This window comes from Hemiscyllium ocellatum, chromosome 34 (genome assembly GCF_020745735.1).
Source record: "Hemiscyllium ocellatum isolate sHemOce1 chromosome 34, sHemOce1.pat.X.cur, whole genome shotgun sequence".
In the NCBI taxonomy this organism is placed as follows: domain Eukaryota; kingdom Metazoa; phylum Chordata; class Chondrichthyes; order Orectolobiformes; family Hemiscylliidae; genus Hemiscyllium; species Hemiscyllium ocellatum.
The window spans coordinates 1906272-1928333 of NC_083434.1; the positions used below are offsets into that span (position 1 = coordinate 1906272).

Genomic DNA, 22062 nt, shown 5'->3' on the forward strand with positions numbered 1-22062 from the left:
AGGAGTCCCACCCAGCCTTGAGGACATTGAGGCTGTTGTGGCCAATTAACAGGCAGTAAAGTACCTCACCTCTCCATGTCACCATTTTACTTACAATAGGAGGAGGCCCACAGTAAGTGGGCACCTCACTGCTTTTCCTGGATGGCGTGTGTTGGGTAACAGGATGAAATCCTTTTGCAGTCCCTATGCCCAGCGGAGGCATATTTCCCCCACTGTCAAACTTCATAAATCCTCCCTTGACCCATTGTCCACGCCTCACCCAGACTCTCAAATGTGATCACCAAAACTTGTCACTCCCCTCACTAAGACTTGCCAACCAGACTTTGCCAATACCCTAGTTTTACCTTCTGTCCCTATGCTGTTGCTGCTTTCCCTTGTGAACTGAAGCTACTGGCCATCCAACATTGTAAGGCAGGACTTCCTCGCTAGATGGAGGCCCAAGTCTTGTGCCTAACAAACCAATGTTAAATCAGTGTTGGCAGCTGGTATCTGCTTTCCCTGTTGACTTACTGAGATGGGAACTGTGTCATTTAAAATCCTTCCTCATGTAAAAACAACTGTGTGATAAGTCTTGTCAAACAAAATCTCTGACAAAAAAATCTAATTGTAAAAGACTGAGCCTAATTTCTTAAGAATGAAATTATTGATTAAGATTTGAAAAGATTAACTCCTTCCATCTCTTTTATCTCCTTACCTCTTACAATGTTACCTTTCTTTTGTTCCCTTTATTTTACTTATTTTGTGTTGAATTCAAATAATTCTGGTTCATACATCATGATTTCAACTTTCATGTCTCAGAGAGGATTCTCTAATCTAACTTATTGTTGGGATACATTTTGCTTGCCCTACTTAGTGTTACACTTCCCCAATGGAAGTGACATGCTAAAAGAGATCTCCAATAACCATAGCCATTGAAAACCCTTCAAAAGTGTTTATAAGTAGCTGTAAGCATGCTGATTGTAAGGTGCTAGTAAATATTTTCTTCGAATGATATTATTTTAAGGCTCAATATATATAATACAATACAATATAGTACAATACATCACAGGAACAGGCCTTTCGGCCCACCAAGCCTGTTCCAAATCCATGCCTTATTTAGACCCATTCCTTATTGCCCAAGATATGCCTTAAACAATGTTAATGTTCCTGCTTCCACCGCCTCCACTGGAAATGCATTCCAAGCAGCCACCACACTCAGTCTGAAAGATTTTCACCACACACCTTCCCAAAACCTAACCCCGCTCACCATCAACCTATTCCCTCCTGGTATTGACCTTTCCAACCTGGGAAAAAAGTCTCTGATTCTGATATTGGGCAGGATGCCAAGAATAGCACCCCTCCCTGCTTTGAATAACATCATGGGATATTTTATATTCATCTACAAGGGAAAACAATGCACTGTTTTAATTTATCATCTAAAAGGTGACCCTTTGAAAAAGTCCCTCATGACTGCACTGCAATGTTTTCTCACTTTAAGCCACATACCTCTGATTGAGACTGCTGTTACTGAACTAAGACTAATATTTGTTTCTGACCATTTTTCTTTAACCACTGTGAAATTTACTTTGAAACGCTATGATTGATTCAACCAAACTTAGCCCTTTTGGTAATAAAAACAGTAATTGCTGACGAACTCAGTAAATCTGGTAGCATCTATGGAGAGAAAACAAATAGAATGTTTTGAGTCTGGCGATCCCTCATCAGGATGGGAATTGACTGATTAGGAAAGTAAACTGCATTGTGAGTGTGGGTGGTCACCACTTTGAAATGTTATCAGCATCCATGACAAAGAGTGCATGTTGTTAACAGTTATAGGTTTTACGGGCAGTCTGTATCACCTATTTAATAACATACACCGAGTTATAAATATTAGTAAATAATACAGAGATTTGTGGGTTGGGAAATTGAGGCTGACTGGTCATGGGAGTGACCTATATGCTAAGGACATGTCAAGTATACACAAAATAATTTTTGGGGCCAGTGCAATGGTATCATCAGGAGCAACAGGATATCCCCAATGTCAAAGATGCAGGGGGTAAAAGTTTTGGCCCAGAGAACTGCCATAGAGCAGAGTTTGGCAATTGTCCATTGTAAGCAGTGCCAACTAGGGTGGTGGTAGCTGTTCAGATTAGATTGGTGCTGGAAAAGCACAGCAGGCCAGGCAGCATCCAAGGAGCAGGAAAATCGATATTTTGGGCAGGAGCCCTTTCATCAGTGGTAGTTGTTGGCAGTGCACTTACCAGAGATGCAGTGAGAGAACCCAAGACACAGGTGAGTGAGGGCATAATTGAATGATGATTCACTTAAATGATGATTTATTGTCAGTTGAATTCTACAATGAACAACACAGTAAAATGCAGTGAAAAGATCCAACTGTCGCCACAATCCGGCACCATTTGAATATTTTTAAGAATAAAAAGACAAAGCTGAAAGAGTCCATCTTTGTTCCAATGCCCCCACCATACGTCCTGAGCCAGCTGACCACTAACAGCCATGCCTCCACCTCTTTGCCGCCCTGCACCGTACCCACCAATGTCATATTTGCTACTGTTTTGGCACCACTTCTTCGTCACTGGGCCAATCTTGCCAACGTGTCCACGATGACGTATCTTCTGCCTTGGGACCTTCCAACCACACGGGATCAATGTGGATTTCACCATGTTCCCCTCCCCCCACCTTATCCCACATCCAATCTTCCAACTTGGCACCACTCTCTTGAACTGTCCTAGATGTCCATCTTCCTTCCCACCTATTTGCTCCACCCTCCACTCTGACCTATCACTATCACCCCTCACCTTCATCTACCTAGCACATTCACAGCTACCTTTCCCCCAGCCCCACCCCTCTCCCATTTATCTCTCAGCTTCCTTGAGCTATCAGCTTCATTCCTGATGAAGGGGTTATGCTCGAAACATTGATTTTCCTGCTCCTCAGATGCTGCCTGACTGGCTGTGCTTTTCCAGCACCACACTCTTCGACTCTGATCTCTAGCATCTGCAGTCCTCACTTTCTAGTCAGAAGTGGGTACTGCAGATGCTGGAGATTAGAGTCAAGGTTAGAGTGGTGCTGGAAAAGCACAGCCAGTCAGGCAGTATCTGAGGAGCAGGAAAATCAATGTTTCAGGCAAAAGCCCCCCATCAGGAATTCCTGATTCTGGCTCCTCCAAGTCCTCATGACCTGCTGTGCTTTTCCAGCACCATTCTAATCTAGTCCTCACTTTACCGCTGTGCTGGAGCCACACTTGCCCAGTAGCCAAGAGCCCTTGGCTCTGCTGTTGCTGCCACCTTGCCGATAATGTAGAGACCCCAGCTCCAGGCCTACCACAACCAGGGGTCCCTGGATCTGCTGCCACTACTGCCTCAATAATGCCTGGAGTTCCCACTCTGAACATACCACACAGCTGTTGCTTCAGCCTCCACCTTGACAACACCTGGAGTCCCCGCTCTAGGCCTACAAAAACCAGGAGTCCTGCTCCAGTTGCTCTCCTCTGCAATGTTACCTTCTCTGTGCTGCCAACAGGAAGAAGGTGAAGAAAAAGAAAATGATAGAAGATAAAAAGGTCAGGAAAGAAAGGAGGAGCAGCCATCTGGAGACTGAACACTGCCTAACCTGCCATCTTGGAACAGGGAATTGAGGAAATGGCTTACCTATTGTAGAGGTGTAATGGGGTAGAGATGATGATTTTTAGCGAGGTCATCCAGCCTTACCAATGCTAGTTCCTCTAATTAGAAACTGAGACCCTTTGAATAAGGTCTCCCACCACTAGCAAGCAAACTTGACAGTATTTGCTTTTCAAGCTTCTTGCATGGTGATTGCTCCTCCCATCATTGGTTGAATACCAGTGATGATGCAGAAGTCAATTGGGCAGTACTTTGTGCCAGGATTGGACATCTATCCACTGGCCTTCCCACTCTAGATGGACTTTGGGAAGTAGCAGAAAGATAGCAGTGACTCCAAGCTGCATGCCTCCATTCAAATTAAATGCTCACATCACGTCCAAACCTGCTTTAATGTAGGCACTCAATTCTGCCTCTACAATACTTTTCTCCTGTAGCAATTTGAAATAGTTGAGTGCCTTGACAAGTTATTTCAGAGACACTTAAGAGTCAATTACATTTGAACTGACAATCTGACAGATTAATGGATATTGATGAAACTAGCAATTTATTCTAGATTTATTAATTCATTGAAGTTAAATTCCCTTGGTTGCTGTGGTAGGATTTGAATCCACATTTCATTACCTGTAGCCTCTGAATTGCTAGCCACATCACCACTCTATCAGCATGCCCTTTGGTGCTTCTTTAAAAAATGGTCTGAATGACTTTTTTTTTGTACTCCAAAATTCTGTGTTTCTACAGAAAAAAATTGAAAAGTTTTATAGTTTTTTAAAAGCCACAACAATTACTAAAATTTAAAGGAATAAGACTTTACTTTTTTAAAATATATTTTCATTGGCAGAGAAGTTTTTGCTTATAATAAAATTGCTTATATTGTAATGGACAGAACTTAACTTTTCTACTTAGATCAGTTAATATTATAATCTGTCAGTATAACTTCATGCCATGTGTTTATGTGATGCGTTGGTCAGTAAGATACCAGCATAGAAAAGTTTCTAGAGGCCACATTGGAAAACAACTTCCTGATATTCATATTTAACTACATGTGGAAGGCCACTGGAAGTCACTTTCCAATTTCCAACGACAATATGAGTTTTACATTAAACACATTAGTACTGATAGTCTCATTACTATTTTTTTTAACCTCAAAGTCCATGGCATTGTTTTTATACCAGGAACAGAGATTGTGAATTTAGGTATAGTCCTGATGAACGACTATATATCAAGTGAGCAAAAGACAACATTTTCTCTTCTGTTTGGACAGTTGTGCAGAGCATCCATCCCAGAGGTGACAGCCAATTGATTAACCATTTTTTTCATAACTTTAAGGATTCCAGTTAGATTTCCTGGTAGGCCATGGTGTGCAATTCGTATGAATAGCAATGTAAATGTTTCTTGATCTTCATCAACTAGAAAACCAGACTGAGATCTGTTTCTTGAATTACATTGACATTGATAAATTGCCAACTTTGTTTTTTTTATTTATGTGGAGAATGTTGGCTAGATCAACATTTAATAACCACCCTAGCTGCACTTGAGCTACTTTCTTGAAGCCACAAGATTGACCTACAATGCTACAGGGGACAGAGTTCCAGGAATTTGACTCAGTGACACTGAAGAAGTGCTGATATATTTCCAAATCAGAATGGTGAGTGACTGAGAAGGGAACTTGCAGAGGATAATGTTCCATTTTATCCGCTGCCCTGAAACGCACCTAAGATGGCAGCAGCGGAGTAGGCAGTGCCAAGCATCTATTCCATTTGCTTTACTTCTTTTCTCATTTTTTCCCTTCTTCTTGTCTTAGCATTTAGTGTTTTATTTTAGATTACTTACAGTGTGGAAACAGGCCCTTCGGCCCAACCAGTCCACACCGACCCGCAACCCACCCACACCCCTACATTTACCCCTTACCTAACACTACAGGCAATTTAGCATGGCTAATTCACCTGACCCGCACATCTTTGTGACTGTGGGAGGAAACCGGAGCACCCGGAGGAAACCCACGCAGACACGGGGAGAACGTGCAAACTCCACAGTCAATCGCCTGAGTCGGGAATTGAACCCGGGTCTCTGGCGCTGTGAGGCAGCAGTGCTAACCACTGTGCCACCGTGCCGCCCATTTTTGCTTACCTTCCGGGAGAGCTCAGTAATGGAGATGGTGGCAGGAATGGAGCATGACAGTGGCTGGGGCCCAGCATGAGCCCAGTTGGCAGTCAGCAGTGAGAAGAAATCAGCAGCAAAGCGTCCAGCAAGCGAAGCAATGTTGGGGGCGAAGTGGCTTGTGTATGAAGTGGTGGTTGGCGGTGAAGCAGCTGGTGAGTGAAGTGGTGGTTGGCGGTGAAGCAGCTGGTGAGTGAAGTGGTGGTTGGCGGTGAAGCAGCTGGTGAGTGAAGTGGTGTTCAGCGGTGAAGCAGATGGTGAGTGAAGTGGTGGTCGGCGGTGAAGCAGATGGTGAGTGAAGTGGTGGTTGGTGGCAACATGACTGGCGTGCAAAATGGGGATTGATCACGTAGCGGTTGACAAGCCCGGGCAGGTCTTTGCCCAGTGTGAGCGAATGCATGCCCAGACGGGGGAGAATGAGCCTTCATGGGGAAAGTTCAGCATGGAGTGACTGCAGGCCTATGGCTTTAGAAAGGACTGTAGTGTTTAACATTTTACTTTATTTCTTAATTTTTCTGCTTTATACTAAGAAGAACTATAGTGATGAATTTTTAAACTTTTTTTAATTGTTTTTCTATTTTCATACCTAAGATGTGACACCTCATTACCTTTGTATCTAAGATGGTGCCAGGAATGGATCATCATACATTTTTCACAGTACTACTGTACCCCTGTACTTGAGTACACATGACACTAAAATCTAAATCCAAATCTTCTCGATGGTCATGGCCATGGGTTTAAAAGGTGATGTCTACAGAGATTTCATGAATTACAATCGTGCATCATGTATTTGATACAGAGTGCTGCTACTGAGCAGTAGTGGTGGAGGGAATGGATGTTTGTGCATGCATATCAATCAAATGGGCTACTTTTTCCTGGATAGTGTCTTGAGTGTTGTAGGAGTTGCATTCATCCAGGTAGTGGGAAGTATTCAATTACACTCTTGGTTGTGCCTTGTCGGTGATGGGCAGGCATTCGGGAATCAGGAGGTGAGTTACAAGCAGCTACATAGCCTCTGGCCTACTCTTGTTACCATAGATACATATGGCTAGTATAGTTCCGTTTCTGGACAATAGTAAGCCCCAGGATGTTGATGCTATCAAATGTGTCAACTGCACTTTCGAGAACAGAGGAAACATCCAGCAACAATTTCACAGCAACTCGGAGATTTATGAGCAGACTGCCTAATGAAGTAGCTGGATGTTAAACCTGGTCTTGCATTGCATTTTACATGACTTCACAGCCAAGTAATTACTTTTGAAATGTGGTTACTGCAGTTATATAGGAAAACATAGCATAGCTGATTTCTACTGACAGCAACAAGCTGAATGATCCGACAACCTGGGTGGCATGGTGGCACAGTAGTTAGCACTGCTGCCTCACACTACTAGAGACCTCGGTTCAATTCCCGCCTCAGGTGATTCACTGTGTGGAATTTGCACATTATCCACGTGTCTGCATGGGTTTCCTCCGATTTCCTCCCACAGTCCAAAGACGTGCAAGTTAGGTGAATTGACCATGCTTAAATGCCCGTAGTGTTAGGTGTAGGGGAATGGGTCTGGGTGGATTGTGTGCCGGTGTGGACTTGTTGGGCCGAAGGGCCTGCTCCCACACTGTAAGTAATCTAAAATAATCTGTTTTGTACAGTATTGCTGAAGAATAAACTTTGGTTCTGGTACATAAGAACGTGCGAAGGTCAGACACCCCTCAAAAATATTTTTAATCAACCTGTTCAGAGATGTTATTACATATCTCTGGAGCTTGCAGCACTTGGTCCAGGCCTCTTGGTCCAGAGATAGGGACACTACCATGTCACAAGGAATAATCAATAACTATACAGCACAGATGGTGGTACCTTAGCCTTCCATGACTCTCCAGGTTTTTTTTGAGACAGCCATCCAAAATAGTACCTTACATTAGCTTTCTACATAATCCTGCAAAATAGACCACCAATCTTGCAAGTGTTTCTGTTGAATCTGATTCCTTCACTTATTTGGATAGAGGATTGTTGAGAAATATGTGGAGAAATTTCTTATTTTTTCTCTTGATCTTTGGCTAATTACTTTAAATTCATAACATTTGGTTACTGGTCCACTTATCAGAGGAAATCACCACTTGTTCTATCAAAAAGCTTCATAAATTTGAATACCTCTATTAAGTCTCCTTAACCATTTCAACATCTCCAATTTTTTCAACAGAACAGAGCTCCCTGAGCCCTGATATATACCCCACCCAGGGCTTTGATGTCTTGGTTGAAATGTTGTGCTCTGTATTGAACACAATGCTCAACATTGGTAAAAATTTGGTACAACCTCTTTGTTTTTGTATTCAACACATTTATTTGCAAAGTCAAATGCCCGTTCATTCTTTGTTAATTATCTACTCAGTCTGCCCTGCCTCTTTGAAAGATTTGTGAATTTGCACCTCTAAGTTCTTCTGATCTTATCCTGCTCAAGTCTGCTATTGTCACATTCATTACTTAATTCATTGTATTGTACCATCTGCAAACTTTAGAATTATATTCTGTGCACACATCTATGCCATTTATGCTTATGAGTGTTCTGCTATTCAGTTAGACCTGAGCTCAAACCAATTTATCTGCCTTTGGTCTTGTCAAGTTTACTTAATACTCGTTACAGAATAAAAATGTTACAATTTCAATGTTGAAAATTTCAGTTGAACCTGCACCCATATGGATTTTTATTACCGTTTTATGATTATTGTTTCTGATTGTATTCCAAAATGAATTAATACCCTTGCAGTTCTTCACCTAAGTGAACATAAAATCTTCAATCACTACATGAGGCAGCAGGTGGATCCTTGAATTAGGGGCTGTTTGAGAAGACATTGCAGTGCTCCCTTGTTGCTGTAATGAATTGGCAATTGAGATTGTGTGATCCAATTTGGAAGTGAAAATTCAACCTGTAACTTTCTGATTCAGAGACAAAGCTACCAATAAACAAATACAGCATGCCACACAACATGCTGTATTTGAATATGAATAGCATGAAGCACTTTTTAGTTTAACTTTTAAAATCTTAATTGATTTTTAGTGCAGAAGTAAAGGGATTTAGTCCACAATAGCTACATTATCTTTTTCTTATATCCATTTCGTGGGAAATAATCTTGGAAATGAATCTTCTGGGGTAAAGCCTCACCTGATGGAAATGGATAACACTTTGAATCTTTGACATGTGCTGCCAGTGCTCTCAACGAGGAGCACAGAACCAGAAAATGTGAACAACACAAATAAGGTAGTGGTTCCCTCAAATTCACATTCCTATATTACAAAAAAATCCTAATGTATAGTTTTATGCTTCACAGAAAGAGTATGTCCGAACTGCAACTCAGCACTGGAGCTGATATCTTGTCGAGGTCACAGTGGCTATCCAGTCACAAACTTTTGGAGACTTGATACCAAAGCCATATTTTTCCAGGTGAGTGATATTTAGACACAAAATTTTCAGTAATCGAATAATTATAAACACATTGGATGGAATCTCTCCCAGCCCATAAACAATATAGGTTGTGACAAGAAATTTAGGAAAGTTGGGTGTCATTTTGAGCAAAGCTCTTCTTGAGATTGAGGCCAAAAAATGTCACTTGACAGCTTAGGTCAGAACTTTGAGACATGATTTTCACAATGAAGCAGGAGAGGTGTAATAGTATGGGATTATTACCCATTATTAACCTCATTATTCCCTGAACTTACTTTATTAATATGCAATCTTCAATTCACCCACCTGCCTGATAGAAAGTAGATATTGAGAATTTCTGACTTGAAAGTTACAGCAGATATCTAATGACTCCAGCTAACCATTTTCTCCACTGGACCTCCATCTTGGATACCCAGTAGCAGCATCTTATGATAGACCCCATGTGCAGCAGCCCCACACACCCCTATCCATGGCCATTGGCATCTGACATATATCAACCTCATAATATTACTGTAGTTCTTCTCTGGTCTACGTGCAGTGCAATTCTGCACTTCTGTGGTACAATTTGGAATACACCAGCACCTTAACTTGTAATGCTGCTGTAAGGATACTTTGCACATGAGACAGGCACCCATTTTACAGACTGGATCAGAGAACATCTCAGGATTGCTTGCTCATTCTCTTAGCATTTACTTACTTTGCCCTTGTTTGACTGCTCACAGAATTGCCTGTTTGAGCTTTGCTGCCTCAGCCAGGACTTAAAGACTCACAGAACCTCTATCCTGCCTTGCTGTTCAGTGCAGAAAGAAAGCCTGGCAGCTTATCATGATTACCAACAGTGAGCAGCTAAGAGGGTGGACATTTTGCAGTATTAGACAGTGCTATGTCAATCTCTCACCGACATCATTTACTAGAAGTGTATACCTCAAGAATGCCTCACGGGCTTTAAACAAATGGCCATCTCTCAAAATCTAAGGGCAGTAGTCCTCAGCTACTCCCTTTAGTCAAGGGCAGTAACCAACAGCAGCTTGTACTGCTGGTGCAGATGGGTGTAAGATTGTGAGTGAATAGAGAGCATAGCGGCCATGCAAGTTTAGTAGTTTGGGGCGGGGGCAGGGAGGTTGTGGGTGAGAATGAGTGAAGAAAGCATGTGACAGAAAGAGTGGAAGTACAATTACAACATTTAAAAGGCATCCGGATGGGTATATGAATAGGAAGGATTTAGAGGGATATGGGCCAAATGCTGGTTAATGGGACTAGATTAATTTAGGTTTTCTGGATGACATGCTCAATTTGCACTGAAGAGTCTGTTTCTGTGCTGTACAGCTTCCTGACTCGATGGACGCGGGAGAAGAAATGAAGCAAGGCAGCAGAGAGAAGGTGGTGGTACTTATCCTTGCAGAGTAGAGACCATGATTGACCTTCCTGCTGCATTGCTGGGAGATATTTGGGAATAGGCTGGCCAGGTTTGGATAGGTAAAAACAAGGATTGCAGATGCTGGAAACCAGATTCTAGATTAGATGGTGCTAGAAAAGTACAGCAGTTCAGGCAGCATCCGAGGAGCAGGAAAATCGACGTTTCGGGCAAAAGTCTGCCTTGAAGAAGTTTTCCTCCTCTCTCTACAAGAATCTCAGGGAGTCCCTCTCCCATTGCAACTCCCAGGTCCACCCTGCAGCCACTCTGCCTCTATTCCTGATGAAGGGCTTTTGCCCGAAACGTCGATTTTCCTGCTCCTCGGATGCTGCCTGAACTGCTGGCCAGGTTTGGAGGCATAGCCTCCCCGACCAACCCTTGTGAAAAACCTCTACACTGTCCAATCCGCCAGGACCCTCAGATCCCTGCCAGCTAAACAGCACATAAATTTTCCTTTTTGTGCCATGTCCAGGGCTAGTATCATGAATCATGTAGAACAGGTCCATACTGCGAGCACTTGAACGTGTGCACTATAGCCTTTTAAAAATGGTGCTGGTGCCAGAAATCCCAAGGTGTCCCAGCAGTAATGTGAGAATCTGATTAGTGTCAGATAAGAAAGTGCTTTATTGTGATGTTGTGCCTAGTTAATGATGCAAGTTTGGGATGATAACATGAGAAAACTTGCTTGGTGAGTTGAAACTAACTTGGGATGGGAAAGTGTTCGGAAAGGAGCATTAGAAGAGAGAAGCCACATGCATAGAGGATTGTGTGAGATGGTAACACAAGAGTGAGAAATAATATTAGGTAGGGGCAGATGAAGAGGAATGCATTAAATGAGTTTGCAGTACTTATACGTAAATATGCAAAATAGGAAATGAAGTTGCTGAGGTTCAGACGCAAATGGATGCACAGGAATTAACTGTCGAGACCTGATCAAAAAACATGAGTGTGACTGGTCGGTAAATATTCCTGGATTCAAGGTATTATGTAAAGATAGGGAAGGAAAGACTGGGATGGTGTCCGAGTCAGTCCCGACTAAAGGGATGGAAGCCATTGTATGAGATAAGGTAAATGTACACTTACAGAAAAATAATTAATACTTGACAGTCAACATGGCTTTGTCAAGGGCAGGTCATATCTGACAAATTTGATTGAGTTCTTTGGCAAGTGGGCACATGCAATGGATAAGGGCAATCTTGGAGTCATCGAGTCAGGAAGCTGTACAGCACAGAAACAGACCCTTCAGTGCAAATTGTCCATGTCATCCAGAAAACCTAAATTAATCTAGTCCCATTAACCAGCACTTGGCCCATATCCCTCTAAACCCTTCCTATGCATATACCCATCCAGATGCCTTTTAAATGTTGTAATTGTACCAGCCTCTGGCAGCTCATTCCATACGTGCACCACCCTCTGTATGAAAAAATGATCAAAAATGTTGCAGTTAGTTCTGGAGAAAGATAAGAAATCCAGGGTTACTGGAGGAAAGAAGGGAATAAGTGACCAGCAGGCAGTCAAAGAGGAACAGGTCAATAGTGCAGGAGTCCCCTGGGGACTCACTCATAACTGGTTTTCCATTGTGGAATCTGATGAGGGTGCTGGATCATCAAGGGAATGCAAACAAAGCCAACTTTCTGGTGTTATAATCAGCCTGACTATACAGGAGTGGAAGAAAAGAAAAGGAGGGAATATGATGATGATAGGGAATTCAATAGTTGGAGAAAACACAGGCATTTCTGCAATTGTAGACTGAACTCCAATATGGTGTGGTGCCTCCCTTGTGCTAGGCTAAAAGATATCACTGAGGAGCTGTAGGACATCCTTAAGGGATAAGATGATTAGACAGTGGTCAAGGTACACAATATTGGTAAAGTGAAGGATGAGGACTTGCATCCAGAGTTCAGGAAGCTTGGCAATAGATTAAAAGCAGGACCTCAAAGATTATAATCTCTGGGTTATTCCCAGTGCCATGTGCTAATGAATACAGAAATAACAGATGAATGTATGACTCAGTTGCTGGTGCAGGAGGGAATGTTTTAGATCCCTGGGTCACTGGGATTGTTTCTAAGGAAGGTGGGACCTCTACAAGCAGAATGGTCGGCAGCTGAACTGGATTGAAACATCTGTCCCAATCAACGTTTGCAATTTCTTACCTAATACTGTCAAAATTAGTCTTCCTCCAATTTAGAACTTTGTCCATCACTATTTAAAAACTAATAGAATTATGATCACTGGCCTCAAAGTGCTCCCTCGCTGACACCTCAGTTGCCTGCCCTGCCTTATTTTCCAAGAATAGGTTTTGTTCCTTCTCTAGTAGATACATTCACATGCTGAATCAGAAAATGTTCTTGTATACACTTAATAAACAGTATAAAGGGTTTTAGAGAAAGCAGTCACATTGATAGGAATGTATTAAAGACCCCCAAACAATCAGTTTAGATAATTCACCGAGATGTGTAAAACTAATAATAGGGAAATTATATTAGAGGGATTTCAACTTCCACATTTCCCCCAGATTCCCCATAATTGGGATAATCATACTATAAAGGGTTTAGAGAATGCAGATTTCTTGAAATGTGGTCAGAAAAGTTGTCTGTCGAGAAAGAAGCAAAATCAGTTTTTTAAGTTCTGATGAATGGTTACAACTTGAAATGTTAACTTTGATTTTCTCTGCAGAAAAAAAACTGTCAGATCTGTGGAGTATCTCTTCCAGTATATTTTATATTTACTTTTAAAAGGCAAATGGTGTGTAACTAACTTGAATTTTTTTGATGAGGTAACAGAAGACCTAACCAGAATAATGCCGTTGATATGGTGTCCGTGGATTTCCAAATGGTGACTGATAAAGCACTTCAAAATGTTTCCAGTGGACACAGGAATTAAAATAAACAGGAGCAGGACTAGGTCATTCTGATCATCGAGTCCGGTCCATATTCAGCTGTAATATGGCTAAGCTTTTGTGGCAATGCCATTTTTCCCATCCTATTCTCATGCACCTAGACATCTTAACTATCTAGAAATCTATAGATCTTCATCTTGAATATTGTCAATGACTGAACTCCATAGTCTCTGTGGTAGACAATGCCAAAGATTCACCACCACTGAGAGATAAAAGTCCTCCTCATCCCAGTCCTAAATGGCAAATGTATTCTGAGATTGTGTACCCTGGTTCTAGAACTCTTAAACTGGGGAAAACATCCTTCCTGAATCTACCCTGTCAAGCGTGGCTGGATTTTTTATGCAGAATTGAAGCCTATGAATGAAACTTGGCTGAATGACAGAAAAGAGGAAAGTATGTCCAGCAGGCTAAGATAAAAGGTAGGGAGGAGGGACTTGGGGGAGGGGCGATGGAGATGTGATAGGTGGAAGGAGGTCAAGGTGAGGGTGATAGTCCGGAGTGGGGTGGGGGCGGAGAGGCCAGGAAGAAGATTGCAGGTTAGGAAGCCGGTGCTGAGTTTGAGGGATTCGACTGAGACAAGGTGGGGGGAGGGGAAATGAGGAAACTGGCTTTATCTTGGCCTGCTGGACACACTTTCCTCATTCCTGATGAAGGGCTTATGCCTGAAACGTCAAATTTCCTGTTCCTTGGATGCTGCCTGACCTGCTGCGCTTTTCCAGCAAGCTCTGATCTCCAGCATCTGCAGACCTCACTTTCTCCTGAATGACAGAAAAAAAAATCAGGTAGGGGTAGGAAATGATTTTGCATGCAGTGAAATTGCCTGGTGCTTTTCTTCATATGTATTAATAAACTATTATGTTGTGAACTGTTTATGAGAATAATGACAGACTTCAAGAAGAAGTAAACAGAGTGATGGAATGGCTGGACATTTGACAGATTAAGTTTAATGTGGAGAAACTAGGGCCTGCATTTTACACTGGTCAGTCATTATTCCAGCAGAGGTAGGAGTTGTGCTTAGGGACTGTACAGAACCTCATCATAGTCTCCAAAAAATTGCCTAGGCAACTAAAGATTCTATTGGGCAATTCCTCTCCACCTGGAAATCTCTAAAAGTATCCATTTGAATCAGGGAATTCAAAGGATTTTTATAGTTTGATAGAGTCATACAGCATAGAAACTTCAACCCATCGTAGCTATGTCAGCCAACAAATAACAAACCACACTAATTACATTTATCTATAATTGGTCCATTGCCTAGTATGCCCTGGTATTTTAGGTAATTGTCCAGATGCTTCTTAAATGTTGCCAGAATACCAGAATGAACCACCATCTCAAGCAGCACATTCCATATTTCTACCACTCTCTGTTTGAAAAAACCTTCTCAGATATTCTCTAAACATTACTCCTTACCTCGAACTTTTGCATCTAGTTTTAGACACATCCACCATAGAGAGGAAGATTCTCATGACCTATTCTGTTTATAGATTAGATTACTTACAGTGTGGAAACAGGCCCTTCGGCCTAACAAGTCCACACTGACCCGCCAAAGCGCAACCCACCCATACCCCTACATTTACCCCTTACCTAACACTACGGGCAATTTAGCACGGCCAATTCACCTGACCCGCACATCTTTGGACTGTGGGAGGAAACCGGAGCACCCGGAGGAAACCCACGCAGACACGGGGAGAACGTGCAAACTCCACACAGTCAGTCGCCTGAGTCGGGAATTGAACCCGGGTCTCTGGTGCTGTGAGGCAGCAGTGCTAACCACTGTGCCACCGTGCCGCCCACGCACTGTGCCACCGTGCCGCCCACGCCACTGTGCCACCGTGCCGCCCACCTACTGTGCCACCGTGCTGCCCACTACTGTGCCACCATGCCGCCCACGCACTGTGCCACCGTGCCGCCCACCCACTGTGCCACCGTGCCGCCCACCCACTGTGCCACCGTGCCACCACAATTTTGTATACCTCAAATCAGATTCCCTGTTCAGCCTCCTCTGCTCCAAGGAAAACAAACCCAGCCTCTTGTGTTTCTCCTCACAGCTGAGACTTCTCCACATCCTGGTGACTTGGCTTTGCAACTTCTCCAGTGCAAACATGTTCTTCCAACAGTGTGACCAACGGAACAACACGTAGTATTCCATCTATGGAGTAATCAATGTTTTATAAAGTTACAGCGAGACTTCCCTGTTTCTATATTCTATGCCTGGGCAATGAAAATGTGGAGGTGCTGGTGTTAGATTGGGATGGACAATGTTAAAAATCACACAACACCAGGTCATAGTCCAACAGGTTTATTTGGAAGCACTAGCTTTCAGAGCGCTGCTCCTCCATCAGGTAACTGTGGAGAGAATCATAAGACACAGAATTTATAGAGAAAGATCACAATGTCATGCACGCAACTGATACAATATATTAAACAAATCTGATTGCAGTTAAGTCTCTCACCTTTTAGAATGGGTTGCAGGTTTCGGTTCATTAATATGTAAATCCCAGAACTTCTTTCAAATCGCATTCCAAGATAACTTAAGGTGTTATATAAAAAGGTGACAGCTCAGCTCGGACAATGCATTAAAGGTATGAGATTAGAGTCTGTCTGTATCCCAATCTTACTAAAAATGATCACTAGAAATTTGTGGCAGCCACTAACTGTCAAACTACCTGACAATTTCCTTTATCTGCTTCAGGCATCTCCACAGCAATAGACAGTAGATAATAGTTTCAGGAGTAGGCCATTCTGCCCTTCGAGCCAGCACCACCATTCATTATGATCATGGCTGATCAGCCTCAATCAGTATCCTGTTCCTGCCTTATCCCCATAATCCTTGATTCCACTATCCTTAAGAGCTCTATCCAACTCTTTCTTAAAAGTATCCAGAGACTTGGCCTCCACAGCCTTCTGGGGCAGAGCATTCCATACACCCACCACTTTCTGGGTGAAGAAGTTTCTCCTCAACTCTGTTCTAAGTGGCCTACCCCTTATTTTTAGTCAGCACAGCAGAGCATTGGACTGATATGAGAAATATCAGTCCAATAATAAACACCTGTCTATTATATCGCTGTATCAAATTCCTTAAACATGTTGTTTCTTATTTGATAATTATTATAGAGTTATAGAGATGTGAAAACAGACCCTTTGGTCCAACTAATTCATGCCGATCAAATATCCTCAATAAATCTAGTCCTATTTGCCAACATTTGGCCCATATCCCTTTAAACCCTTCCTATTCATATACCCATATACATGCCTTTTAAATGTTGCAATTGTAGCAGCCCCCACCACTTCCTCTGGCAGCTTATTCCATATACACAACACTCTGCATGAAAAAGTTGCCCCTTAGATCCCTTTTAAATCTTTTCCCTCTAACCTTAACCCTATGGCCTTTAGTTTTGGTTTGCCCCACCCTGGGGAAAAGACCTTGTCTATTTACCATATCAATGATGCTCATGATTTTATAAACCTTTATAAAATCACTCCTTAGCCTCCAACCCTCCAGGGAAAACAGCCCCAGCCTATTAAGCCTCACCCTTTAGCTCAAACCTTCCTACCTTGGCAACATCCCTGTAAATCTTGATAATGTCTTGTACAGCCACAGCATGACCTCCCAACTCCTATACTCAATGTACTGACTAATAAAGGAAAGCATACCAAATGCCTTCTTTGCAATCCTGTCTACTTGGGGCTCCACTTTTTAGGAACTATAAGCCTGCACTGTTCCCTTTTCACTACTGCAGAAAATTGTTAGTTTTTTGTTAACAAACTATGATGCAAAACATTGGCCAGCAGAGAATGTGCTGTCGACAATATTATGAATAAATTAACGATCAGTGACAATGTTCTTGTGATTCTACTTCACTCAGATGCCGAGTAACCAAATTACAAAGAATATAATTGCATAAACTACTAGTAATCCAATTTATAAAAATTCTGAATCTTGTGAAATGGATTCATGGAAATTAAGAACATCTGAAGTCTTGAAGTTCCCACCTTCATTGCTAATAGTTAACTCCTTATTAGAAAGCAAAATTGTGCATCTAATATAAATAAATGTAAGCTTCAATTTTCATGTCTCCATCTGTGTCAGAATAAAGGGTACAGAAATTAAATGTGGTTCACAGGACCCAATTCCAGGATTCCATTCTACTTTTTTGGTGTCCACCGTTGTGGTTCTTGCAGGATAGGTTTTCAGGCATTGAGTCTGCAATTTTCCACTCTCTGCCGAGCCAGCTTCATTGCGGGGAACTACAATTTTTATTGTAGTTGTGCTGGCACCTCCATGGCTCATGAAAATGAGAGGAGTTTAGATTGAGGAACTTACTGAAAACTAAGTTCAAAAGACTTTACCCATTGCAATGCAAGATTCACTCAGCCATGTGGGGCCTTATAATCTGATGCAAACTCATGATACTTCCATGCTCCTTTTCCCTGCATGCACTGTATATAGAATCTTACCTTGCTAGAACCTACAGGCAGCATGGTGGCTCAGTGGTTAGCATTGCTGCCTCAAAGCGCTGAGGACCTGGGTTTGATTCCTGCCTCAGTTGACTGTATGGAGTATGTATATTCTCCCCTGTTTGTGTAGGTTTCCTCTGTGTGCTCCGGTTTCCTCCCACAATCCAAAGATGTGCAGGTTAGGTGAATTGGCCATGCTAAATTGTCCATAATGTTCAGGGATGTGTACATTAGGTGCACTAGTCAGGGGTAAATGTAAAATAATAGGATAGGGGAATGGGTCTGGGTAGATTACTCTTCGGAGGCTTGATGTTGACTTGTTGGGCCTAATGGCCTGTTTCCACACTGTAGGGATTCAATGATTCTAGAACCTATTTTACCAAACCTGTCAAACAAGTTGGATGTCAAGGAAACCTCTAGTGAATTAAAATTGCCACTTGCATTAAGTAATCTTCATGTTGTGTTTGACCAAACTAAATCACCCAGCACAATCCACGGGCAAGAGTTGCATGCATCTCACATCCATGCAGTTTGATGTTTGGAATCTGCTAACTCTTCACAACTCTCTGATGTACTGGCAGAGTCTGTGTAAGCTCAGACTTCCGTTACAGGATGCATTGGTAATTAGAATTGAACGGTTGCAGCAGGGACATTTTGCAAGTAAGACGGGCACTCGGCTGAATATTTTAATCAAATGCAGCTGAGGTCTGCTTGATTACTTTTTTGCTTACCTCGAGTCTACCTTCATGCTTGTACCATCCATGCCCTGACTTCCAGTTGGCAGTCATACAATCATGCTAACCAGCAGGACAGGCATTCCTCAGTGAGGTCGATGTATATCTTGCTGTATTGCAGTGTGCTATTTTAATCCCATTTATAAAACAAGTGAAAAATAACACACCGTGCATCGTCACCCATGTCACTGAAGTGCCTTCAATAAGTTTTCTTCTTCCTCTCCCTTCTGCAACATCTAAATGTACTTCCTGGTTCTGCATCTGGAGTGAAGGGAGCCTGTTCATCAGTGCAGCCCAGTGGACCTCAAGGTTTGGTGAAGTGGATCTGAGGATGTTTGTGTCTGGGCAAGCCAATCACGTTGAAAGTCTTCTTGCCAGATACAAGTTGATTAACGTGAGCAGCATGAAGGGTTGGAGGAGGCAGGCAGGGTGTAGGTAGAGGGCTCAAAGGCCTCTGAAGATAAAGGCTGGGATGATGGAGTGCAGGTGTGTGTGCCTGTTCAGCAAATAGAGAGTGCTGGACATAGCTTTGTATCACACAAATTACGGCCCTACTACAGTTTCTGGGAAATAAGGACCATTGCATCTCAAACTTGTGAGTAACTTCTGCTCCTTCCTGCGCATGTGCTCAAAGCTCCTGATTGTCAACACCACTGCCTGGGGCTGACCAGAAACCTGGTCTCCAGAGTTCTCTTAAGTGCCACAACATTGAAAGGTTGATTCCTTGATCATTCACAGTGAAGTGCTCATCAGATTGTGCTGCCCAAATTTTAAGGCTACTGTTCCAGCTGAGGTATGAGTATTGGAACTGGATGTTGCAGGAGGCAGCCTTGCCTGTGATTCCTCCAAGATCTTAGTACTCCTGTCCTCAGAGATCAAGGAGGTAGTTTCTGGGGAAGCTAACCATTTCACCACAGTTAGATGTGCTAGTGGTACCTTCAAGATACAAGAGAGAGAAGGTATCAAAGCCAGTGTTGGGAAATAGTGGTGCAATTAGTAAGGCTGACAGAGGGATTATTGAGAGAGTTGCAGAAGAATGAATGGTCGTACTTACCCGGTTGTTGTTTGCAACATCTCAAATGAGTGGTCCTAAGTCCTTTCCTGTGATGACCAGAATTCTCTCATCATAGGAAAAGCCTATTGTCTGGCATCTGTTCACCCATACGGGCTCTCTCTGCTCTATTATTGTCAGTCTTCTCTGCAATGAGAGAAAGAAAGGGATTCAGTAAGATGGAAGTAGGTGGCACAGCTGTTAGTCTTGATGATGGTGGGTGAAAGGTATTGAGGAGTTCGAAGCTAGTGAGAAGGTAGTGCAGAGGCCATGTAGGATTTTTATTGTGTGAGGTTGAGAAGGTGAAAGTGACTAGGGAAAAATGTTATAGGCAACAGTGAGATAGTGAAGCATGAGCCTTTGAGGGAGGTGGCTGCAGTAGCAATGATATGGAGTGAATGTAAGATGGCAGAGAGACATTTATCCTGGCTCAGCAGAGAAGGTAATTGACCTTCTTACGGTACTGCTATCCATTCTTCTGAACCATGAACATAACACTGATCTAGGTGGTAACCTTGGACGTTTTTACAAATATCATGTCGTGCTGTGGTTTCCTCTAGCAATCCTCTGGGATGAGAACTTCCCTCCTTTGCAGCACAGAATTAGAGTGCCAACTTCCCTTTTTCTGGCATCCTCTGGACACATGCTTGACTGAGCAGGGTAGCTTCAGAATGCCAGTGCTTAAATGAGTGCACAAAACCTTTTAAAGATGGTATGGCCACAAGGAATGCTGGTCATTCAGTAGATGTTGGCTTAGTGGTGAGTTGTTCTGCGAACAGAGTATAGTAAAATAAATGGTACAGGGACAAGATAAATAATTAATGTGGTGCTTTTCCGAAGATACTGTGAGAAAGCCCATTAGGTTTTGCACCAGCAATCTCTCCAAAGAATGCTTCACAACTCAGACTTAATCAAAAAGTGTAAATTATTTTCACATCCAGATAGGTCTTCTGAAACACAATGGTTGTGTTCTTGTGCAACACTGCATTATAGAAGAATCACGTTTTAGGAACAGCACTTATAGTATTGGCAATATAATCACATTACAGCCAACACACATTTTGAAGGTTCGTGCTTTAGAACCAGTGTCCCCAGTTCATCAATCGCGTTACAGCAGATTCGCATCAATGGTAATGCATGTTATAGCAGAACAACCTGCATTTGTGTACTCCACAAACATGTACTAGCCTGCTGAGTATTTCCAAAATTTTCTGGTCACATTTCAGTTTTTTAATAGATCACAGGCATTAAAATTATAAAATGGTTGTAACTAATATCAAGAAAACACTATAAAAAGAACATTTTATAGAGGATAGAGGGCCACCCTAATCCCAATACTGTGGAATTCTCTTAGTAGCAAGGAGATTTGAGGCTGGCTTTTTTTGTTGAGAGATCATTTTGAGGATCATAGGATTCTGATTAAAAGTAGGGTCTCTTTCCAGTATTGTTAATATTCTACCAGTCTATGGACCATCAAGGGCACCTCAGTGGCTAAGGCCCCTCCCATGGAAAAACTCTCCAGTGCCTTCATCAAGTGCATCTCTCTTGTCACCAAGGTATGCCTGTCTAGCCTCAGTAATCCCAACACACATTACCTTGGTCCCAGGGGAAAGTACAAAATGCTGCTGAGAGCTAAATTCAGTTCTAGCAATGAAAGCCACTCCCAGTGGCACTGCTGGGACTGAAGAGCAGCCAAACCTGCAAGTGACCGACCAACATTTTTCAGGGTGGCATTTCATCGTTGAAAGGGATGGGAGACTTGATGTTAAGCAGTTGCTGCAAAATTGAAGTGAGACTCTAGGCAATGGCTGAAATGGGATTACACCCAACTTTCCAGCCTGCTGTCAGGCTGTCATCCTGACTGATGTCAGCCCATGGAATCATTGCAGCATAGCAGAGGCCATTTGATTCATTGAGATCAAGTTGGTTCCCGAGAATAATCCAATCAGTTCGATTGCCCTGTTCCAACTCTGTTGCCTTCAACACTTTCAAACTTTCCATATCTTTGGAAAAGTCACAGGAAGCATATGTGTGGTTTCCTAAAATGTACTGCTGCTGGATAAAGGTACAATTTTAACAATTTTACCCAATATGACCAGGTTTCATTTTTTTGAATCAGGTGGTTAAATATGATCCGCCATTACATCATGTCCATTTTTAATATTTATTGAGATTGAAAAATGGTAATAAATGTTGTAAACTACATTTTAACAATGTATGATCCGGTGAAACTATGAAGTGAAACCGTGAAACTAGATCAGCTTAATAATGGCTAACTTTAAACACAAATTG

The 22062-nt window shown here is 42.4% G+C and overlaps 1 protein-coding gene across 6 annotated transcripts in view; it reads left to right on the forward strand.

The window, feature by feature from the left end:
• The window catches only part of gcm2 (glial cells missing transcription factor 2), a 54764-nt gene that overhangs the window by 29732 nt on the left and 2970 nt on the right, over positions 1 to 22062 (forward strand). For 5 of the 6 annotated variants that reach the window (XM_060850305.1, XM_060850303.1, XM_060850307.1 and 2 more), the window contains exons 4-5: positions 9102 to 9214; positions 10541 to 10594. In XM_060850305.1, coding sequence (XP_060706288.1) covers positions 9102 to 9214; positions 10541 to 10594 — 167 coding nt within the window. The remainder of the gene's footprint in view (positions 1 to 9101; positions 9215 to 10540; positions 10595 to 22062) is intronic. The other variant, XM_060850309.1, reaches the window with a different exon arrangement.